At 37.7% G+C, this 9453-nt stretch overlaps 1 protein-coding gene across 1 annotated transcript in view; it reads right to left on the reverse strand.

Annotated features, from left to right (window-relative positions):
• The window catches only part of LOC107572194 (gamma-secretase subunit Aph-1b-like), a 10348-nt gene extending 1218 nt beyond the window's left edge, over window positions 1-9130 (reverse strand). Inside the window, exons 1-6 of the mRNA XM_016258618.1 lie at window positions 8749-9130; window positions 8176-8346; window positions 5545-5618; window positions 5109-5231; window positions 3472-3599; window positions 1817-1940 (exon numbers count right to left, since the gene is read on the reverse strand). Coding sequence (XP_016114104.1) covers window positions 1817-1940; window positions 3472-3599; window positions 5109-5231; window positions 5545-5618; window positions 8176-8346; window positions 8749-8861 — 733 coding nt within the window. The 5' untranslated portion in view covers window positions 8862-9130. The remainder of the gene's footprint in view (window positions 1-1816; window positions 1941-3471; window positions 3600-5108; window positions 5232-5544; window positions 5619-8175; window positions 8347-8748) is intronic.
• Window positions 9131-9453: the final 323 nt, after the last annotated feature.

Below are 9453 nucleotides of genomic sequence, written 5' to 3' on the forward strand. Positions count from 1 at the left end.
GTGTCCCAACTTTTTTGGAATCGGGTTTGTAGATTAAAGTGATTATTACATTCTGAATATGAATATTTTTCTTACAAAAACACATTGATTCGCTACAGAAGGCCTTTGTTCACCCCCTGGAGCCATGTGAGACACTTATTTTAATGGATGGGTGCTTTTTATTTAACAACTTTTGGACTGATGCATGCAACACCTGCTGAGTGCAATGATAGAGTTTGGAATAGCCAGGACAATTTTGTTATATAACTCCGACTGGATTCGACTGAAAGAAGAAAGTCATATACACCTAGAATGACTTGAGGGTGAGTAATATATGGGCTAATTTTCATTTTTGGGTGAACTAACCCTTTAACCAAGACATGAGTCATATAAATTCATGTGTGAATAACAACCACTTTGACTACATGTTTGTTAGTTAATGTATTAATTAACACTTTGGTGTGCATTATCACATGAATTAACATGTATTAGTAAATGATTATTCATCTACTGTTATTGTAAAGTGTTTCTTCTTTATCTATTGCTAGAGGTTTTTTATGTTTAGTTTAATACATTTTAATAGTATTGCTGTTTATCAGGCTCTGTAAAATGGCCTTGGATTTTAGAAAGGCACTAAAAACGTTACGTAAAAATGTCATCAGTTAACTTTAAAGTAAACTGATATTGTAAAGGCTGTTGTATGTTAATGATTTTCTTTGTCTCGTTCAGATCAGGACGTGTGGTTATCTGCGTTTGAACACTGTAGTGGAAAAGCTCAGTCTCCAATCAACATAGACACTCATAAGGTTTTCTATGAGCCCAAACTCCCTCCCATTAAACTGGAGGGTTATGATCTAACTGGCTCACCTGCTCTTACCCTCATCAACAACGGACACACATGTGAGTCAAGCTCTTTCACACTAAACACAAGGTGTTACACAGAATCTCATGACTCATATGGAACTATCCACACTGGAGCATCACATTTCTGAAATGATAAACGGGGACATTTTTAGCTCGGCTGTCAGTAAAGTCCAATGTTATTATTTGTGAAATAAAAAACAAGGACAATTCCAGTTTTGTGTATTTTGACAGTCATAGGGGAGACCATTGCCAGGTCTCATTTTTTGTTAATCTCCTGTGGAACAAACATTAAGATAATACTATATGTACGTTGTAATTCTTTTTGCAACACTTTATTTTATGCTAATATTTTTACTTGATCAGCATGCATATTACTAGCATATTGGTTATATATTAGTACTTATAAAGCACATATTAATGCCTTATTCTGCATGACCATATTCTAGATCCCTTAATCCACCCCATATCTAAATTTAACCACAACCATACTAATATGAACATTTTTGTGAATCCTGCTTCAGAGGAAACAATTAATGAAGTTAAAGCGTTTCTTCACTAAATTATGAAAAACCATGTTTTTTTCTAAAATGTACAAAATCATACTTTGGGATGCAGTGGAATAAACGTTTGAGATCCTTGACAAACGTGCTTATATATAGTAGCAGAGTAAAAATACTTTGTTGCTATCCACAACTGTGGAAACATGGGCACTGTTTTCATGTGGGCCTGCTGATATGAGACACACAGCGTACTATAATGAGAGCGACGATGAACATCTGGAAGCATATGACTTTAAACAGCTCTCAGGGTCATGTAGAGCAGTGTCCTCCAAGCCTGCTGCTCGAACCCAGGGCTCAGAAACACTGATATAGAGCTCACGCTTCAGACTGGCTCATAGACACTCTCAGGCATCACTGGCATCTCGCAGCTGAAGGAAGATCATGTCAAGTGTGTGTGTGTCATCATGTCTTACGTGTGCAGAGAGCATTGAGGCTGTGTAGTGATCCTCCAGATGAGAAGAACGCCCAGACGCCCATCAGCAGCGTAATGACGTACACAGGAGGAAGACTGCCTTCATACAGCGGATTTAGCAGCGACTGACAGATGGGAAGAGAGAAAATGTCAGATTTGTGCTTTTTAAGACTAGTAGTAGACACTAAGTGATGCATCCCATAATAAAACTGGAGACCAAATTGGACCTGGACTGGACACATTTAATATTTGAGACGTGTGGTAATATAAGATGTAAACAGGGTTATAAAAAGCAATCACTGAGCAATAACATTTCCTGGGGAAAGTTTATGTACACAAATAACCCGAGCTGTGCGTATGAAACCGAAACGCAGTCACACTCCTGTAACATCACGATGGTTTCTGTGCTACTCTGGTAATGTGAAGCTCTGCTGCTGCATCCAGATGAAACATCAGACATCCGAGCAAGCTTTCTAAAACAGCACTACCGGGTAATACCAGAGTGTGTATCAAATGCCTGGTGTAACTTTATACCAACACAAGCTACAGGCGCGAAGCTTGTCATGAAGCGATGAAGATCTCTAATGAATTTATTTACCAAGTTTATGAACACTACAGTTCAAAAGTTATGGATCTGGAAGATTTTTTTTACGTTTCTGAAAGAAGCCTCTTCTGCTCACCAAGGCTGCATTTGTTTGATCAAAATTACAGTAAAAACAGTAACATTGTGAAAATTATTAGTTTTCTATTTTAATATAATTTAAAATGTAACGACGCAAAGTTGAATACTCCAGTGTCACATGATCCTTCAGAAATCATTCTGATTTGCTGCACAAGAAACATTTCTGATTATTATCAATGTTGAAAACATTTTTGCTACATATCTTTTTTTCAGGATTCTTTGATGAATAGAAAGTTCAAAAGAATAGCATTTATTTAAAATAGAATTTTCGCAAACAATGTAAAATTCTTTACTGCCACTTTTGATCAATTTAATGTATCAGTGTTGAATGAAAGTATCAAGTATTATCTCTCGCCATTAGTGTGCTGGTAAAGTCAGAAATAGTTGAGTCACAGATAAATTAGACTAATTAAAAATCAATTCTCAAGTTAAAATTGTTAGAGACACCATGAATACAGTTTATAGGCCTACAAGAAGAAATAATTTGTCACAAAATGATAAAGTAAACTCTGGTGCACGGGATTGTTTTTTTTTATGTGCCGGATAATACAGGCATTTGCACAGCGGCTCAGAGATCGTTCTGACAGAATCAAACATACATCATGGAGGTTCAGCATGAGGGAAAATAAATCTCTGCTAACACAGTTACCAATGCATTCCCCATGAAAAACATCAAGAGGCAACAAAAAAGCATGCCTGGAAGTTGTTCAATGTTTTTCTAAAGGTCAACGGATAAAATATTAATTTAAAGCAAATGCAAAAAAAAAGCAACAAAAACAAAATAAATTAGTCAACTTTCTTTGCAGTAAGTATAACCCCCATGCATAAGGAAACACGCATATAGAGTGAAGTGTCCTGTGAGTGATTTATAAATGAAACCTGAAATGACTTGAACTTCAAAGTCTTTTACCGTCAGTTCACATCAGAGACATGTTGACATGTGAAGGATGCATGTGTGTTCATGTAAAGCTCACCAGGCCAGCGACTAACAAGTGTAGAGAGACGACTGCAGCGATGACCCACCAGCAGCTCTTCTCACAGCCCTCAAAGAACAGCACACCCCAAAACGTGTGCAGCAGCGTCAGCGCCAGCGTCATCAGCGCTGCGGACATCAACACACAAGCCTCAACATCAGTGCTGCTCATGCTTCAGCACTCCAGGGTATTCCAGTAAGACCTCACCTCTCATCTTTTGGATTAATGATGAGGATTTAAGATTTGTTTTCACCCGACAAAATATTTTAGAGCTTGGCATATCTAGAAAAACGTACATTCTCTATAAAAATGTCCACGGAGTTATAAGATTTTACATGATTTGACTAAATCCAGAAATCACACTTTAAAATAGTTTAAAATGAAAGCCATTTAAAGTCATCTTGAGGCCCACGGTTCAGAGCACGGCCATTAAAGCAAGGGATCCAAAACTCTATGCATTTCTTTCTTGTAGCTTTTTTTCTACAAAAGAAAGAAATGCATCCAGGTTTGAATGACATGAGAGTAAATTAAGACAGAATTTTTGATGATCATTTGTATCCCTTTAATAAATAATAACAGATCCTTTTGGACTAATGAATTTTCATGCATTTTTCATGACTTTCCCAGTCGCACTAAAGAACTTTTACATTATTATTATTATTTTATTAATTTATTTATTTCCCCCCCAAAAGGACTGCACTCTCAAACAGCAATTCCTAGTCAATATTTCAGAAATGAGCATAACTAGAACAATTCCAATGACTTTCCAGGTCTGGAAACCACAATTTTAAAATTTCCTGATATTTCCAGGTTTTTCATAACTGTGGGAACCCTGTTATTATGAACAGTAAAAAAACTATATAGCAGTGTAGTAATATATAAGAATATATAAATTAAAAACAACAGAACAGACTGGAGACCAAAATTAAACAGACAAATTTAGTCGTTTTGTTCTTGTATTCATTCTTAATTTTTATGTATATATAAATGTTATTGTTTTTAATATATATATATATATATATATAAAATTTTGTTTCAGTTTTGGTTATTTTAGTACAATAAGATAAACTAAATGAAAATGAGAAATGCTGCCTTGGCAACAAGCTGAAATTAAAGTTTGAATTAGTTTATTTATTTTAATATTATATTTCATATAACTAAAATGTTTTACGTTTTTGTTAACTATAATAACCCTGGGTGACAGAAGGATGTTTCTGCCCATGATAGTGACATTTTAAATCAGCTCATTTGAGGATTATAAACATGACATTTGAATGATAATATTTAAAAACTGGAACAATCAAGAACAAAATATTGTAAGAAATGTAATAATGTAACATACAGGTGTTTCTCATAAAAGTAGAACCTAACAACACGACCTTTACTCTGTCACAAAAAAGCACCCGTCTCATATGTTTGTCCAGATTAAAATATGAAAGTAGCGTTGTGTTTTTCACAAAAGTGAGTGTTTTGTAAATCACTTGGTCCCAGCGATCATTAAAATAGAATATACATCTTTCCCCAGCAGCAGGACTGGTTTCGTGTCACTTGTCATGTGCTGACGTAAAAACAGCACATCTAAAGGTTTAAGATTAAGAAATTGTCCGGATGGCCCATGAGGCTTTGCAGGAGCTCACCTGCTGTAATGAAGTAATACTGTGAGTCTCCAAAGATGCCCACCGTCCCGGGACCCAGAGAGTCAGACAGTATGTTGATCATTGAGAACGCTCCACTCATGATCCCAAAGCCCAGCCCAGCCACTGCACACGAAACACACACAGACATCTGATCAAACCTGCCATCCAGTGATCCTGAGTGCAACATGAAACACAACAACAGCAAGCTGTTTTCAGCTGAGCACAGACAGAGTTTACCGTAAGCCATCTGTCGCACCGAAATAGCTGAACCGTCATCATCACTAATGGCTGCCAGACCCTCGGTGGCCTTCCTGATGATTCAACACAAGAGTTCAAAATTAATCACGGTTTCAAAGATTCCGGTGCTTGATTCTGATTGGCTGAGCCGCGTTCAAAGCTGTTGAGCTGTTTTCAGCTGAGCACAGACAGAGTTTACCGTAAGCCATCTGTCGCACCGAAATAGCTGAACCGTCATCATCACTAATGGCTGCCAGACCCTCGGTGGCCTTCCTGATGATTCAACACAAGAGTTCAAAATTAATCACGGTTTCAAAGATTCCGGTGCTTGATTCTGATTGGCTGAGCCGCGTTCAAAGCTGTTGTAAATTACTCTACAAACACACAAAATTATGTTTTCATGCATTTTTGGGCTATTTTGCTTCCATAGCATGACTAATGAAAAGAAAACAACATCTGCAGTCAGAAATCCCATCCATCGAGCGGGGGAACTATGACGCCCCTCCGCAGGCGGCTCGGCTGTTAGCATCGCACTGGTGCCCTCCACAAAAACCCTACAGCATTTTTCCATAGGCTTTTGGATTATCGCATAAAAAAAGGCTCTGTGTTCAACCATAGTGCATGAAACTTACACGTTTTGTCCATCAAGATAATCTTCACAAAGTAATATAACTGATGAATTTAGAAGCCTAAATAAAAGCACCAGAACTTAAGAGCTAATCTAACTACACCTCCACGGTCGCGCGCCTTCAGCGTCACCAACACCTGCTTCCCACAACTTCTCTAACTTATTTTTAATGTAGTCAGTGAAAAGGATTTACTCTGTATATGAATTTTAATCCACGCTACATGAACCTTTTCATATAAACTGGAATAAATACAAAACTAGAGCCAAACTAAAACTGAAATGAGACATTAATAATAAATAGTATAGTGAATAAATTAAATAATCAACTAGGGGACATATGAAAGCACGTATTTCTGTAAGGTGCATCAAGAGTCAATAAATCCTTGATTAATATGAATATTTTAATGAAAAACGTGTCTCCACGAACTATTCAGTACAATTCTAGTGCATTTAATCTATTAAATAACAGCAGAGTGAGCGAGTTTTCGGATATGGTAAGATGAAACTCATTTTAGTGAATAAAGTACCACATTTCAACTTTAAGTTACACAAAATGTTATTTTATCCTTGCTTCTAGAAAGTCCTCAATCTATGTGCTCCGTAACTGCTTCATGTGGCCGTAAACATTTTAATTTAACGTGGCTTTAAGCACTACGCATCGTTAAAGCTTCACTTTCACCGTGAATAAGCCGGTAAATGTGCTGTTTACATGGAATAATCGTAATACGAGTTTACTTTATAAACCTAGAGTCTCCGCATCAGTAGAAAGCGATAAAACGAGCATCTTCCATCCGAACACTTGTGTTGCATTTCAGGGCAAAACAAAAAACATCGTCGACCAACAATATAAAATGCGGGAAACTATTAATTGGTTATTCTACAATTACCGTATTGACCCGAATATAAGACGATGTTTTTTTCTTGGAAATGCATCTGAAAAAACGCGGTGGTCTTATATTCAGGGTCTAGAGTTTGACGTGTCAATAATACAGCAGCAACAATAGGTGGCGCCAAATACACATAAAACCAGAGTGCCGTGAAATACGTAATGTAATGCGTGTTGTAAAGATCGCGAGTAAAAACTAAAGAGAAAGAAAAGTTTACAGCTGCATGAGTCGTGACTGATGGAACCAAACTCTCTTTGTGATTTTAAAACGTAAGACAGAACCCAGATTTGAAGACTACGGTAAGATTTAACTTCTACTGTTAATGAGATTGTGGTAGGCTACTATTAGATGGATAGCCTAAATGTCCGAATTCAGATGCGCTACCTGTTTTGTTTAATGGTATATCAAAAAGTGTATATTTTTTATGTGATTGTTGGTACGTTTTACCAGTTTTTACCATACTTTCAAAACTAACATTTAAATAGGAAAAATATGCAATATGAAAATAATTGAAGACAAAACGTGATTTACTGAGAAAAAAACAGATTTGGTTTTTAAAAAGCCTTTTCCCAAAAGGTACATCTGGAAAAGGGGGGGTCGTCTTATATTCGGGCCAATACGGTAATTGTATTATAAATTATACTACGACTGGAAATTACTGTAAACTGATGAACTGTTCGGCGTGATGACGTTGAATGTCTCCGACAGCGCCTGCAGTCCCATTTAGCAACTTATTAGCAGCCGTCTTTTTTAAGAAACGTAACCATTTTTTAAAAAATCACGAGTGGGGTGTGTTTTATGTCGTAGAATAAAACGTGAAAGTATCTTGAGCCTGTGTGAACCACGGACCTTATTTTAGGGATTTAACCAAAATCCCATTCAGAAAACCCACTGACTCGGGGACGACGGAACCGGAAGCGCTAAAATACTAACCGGCTTCATAGTGACTTCAGAATATAGTTCCACCACTCTATATTCTGACGGTTTTATTCACATATCATCCATCTGTTTTATACAACATTTCATGCCTAAAAACATGGGGAAAGTGTATTGTTTTTTGACTGTTGTATTTTCTGTCTGTTTCTCAGTATTTCAAACTCTAATGCGTCAACAAATTTTTTGGACTTGATGGTATCCAATGTTCAGATTTCTGTTCTGGAAAAGCATGCAAATTACCGCCCGTTTATTTAGGCACTGCCTCAACAGTTCAGAGAAGTTTCTAATGGAAAATAGCTTGTGCATTTATAATGCTGCAATCATCAGGTTTGGCACGGAGGGTTTCTTATCATGCGTGTGGTGCCATAAAGAGTCTCACCTGAGCAGTCTGTAGTAGGCGAAGCGAAACACTTCCTGGAGCAAGACCGAAAAGAAGACCCCGAACATCAGCAGCCCCCTCTGAAGGGTGAGATCCTGTGAGTTACTGGCCTTTATAGCGATGAACCACACCAGAGAGGACAACAGCAGAGACAGCAGCCAGAAAAACGCCCTGAAACACACAAACACAAGCACCATCTGCTGACACGCTCCTCTTCCAGCTCATCTAAACAGCCTGCTTTACAAGAACTTTACAAGACAGGGACACTTCACTTGAATGAACACTCAAAGAGAAATGTCATGGAAATCAGGCTTGTTTTTAAAAGTCTGAATGTTCATCTTGATTTGTTAAAGACTATATAAAGACAGTTAACATGTTCTCCACTGTCCACCTTACTACATGACTGTCTCTTACACTGTAACAGTACAGTGGAGCCCCCAGTAACACCATGCGATGTTCTATGAGCCTGAATAATTCATGTATGAATGCATGGTGTGTTTGATTAATGCATTGTGTGTTGTGTGTTTGATTAATGTGTTTAGGGTGTTAGTGAGATTCGATCACGTGACTCACCCTGCGATCAGAATGATGACTCTTAACGGGTCTTTGGCGACGGTGAACACAAACAGGGCGAAAGCTGGACCGAACGCTATGAAAGCACAGCCAAAGAACACTGCCAGAGTCATTCTGGACGAACAGCTTTCTCTGTGATGCTCGGCTGCTGTCCGGTTAGATAACGAGCAACTATCGGGCTCTAGCAGAAACACTTCAAACGCACAGCACTGCTGAGAAAGCAAACACGAGCAATGCTAGAAGATAATACACACACATTCACTTAATTCTCCACAAAATAGAGATAGTTTAAATCTGATATTCTCATTTGCAGCGGCGCAATACAGACGAAGCACAGTGTTCTCATTTACAGACAAATAAAGGACCGATCCATCAAAGCTAATCCATCCGATTACATTCGCGCGGTTTATGCCGTTCTTCTGTGAGCGCTTTGTTTGGTAACATTTTCAAACTTAATATTCAGTTTCTATTTCCCGAATAAAAAAACACACGCGACACTTCCGAGGGCTTTTGTTTGGTTTAAAATGATTGGCTTGCGCTTCCGGGTTTACGTATGGACAGCCAAACACACCAAAAGTGGGACGAAACAGCGCGGTATTAAAGGGGTCATAGGATGCTATTTTAAAGATCATTATTTTGTGTATTTGGTGTAACAGAATATGTTGACATGCTTTAATGTTCAAAAAACACATTATTTTTCAAATA

This window comes from Sinocyclocheilus grahami, unplaced genomic scaffold, assembly GCF_001515645.1.
Source record: "Sinocyclocheilus grahami isolate Dianchi unplaced genomic scaffold, SAMN03320097.WGS_v1.1 scaffold1715.1, whole genome shotgun sequence".
NCBI classification, from domain to species: Eukaryota; Metazoa; Chordata; class Actinopteri; order Cypriniformes; family Cyprinidae; genus Sinocyclocheilus; species Sinocyclocheilus grahami.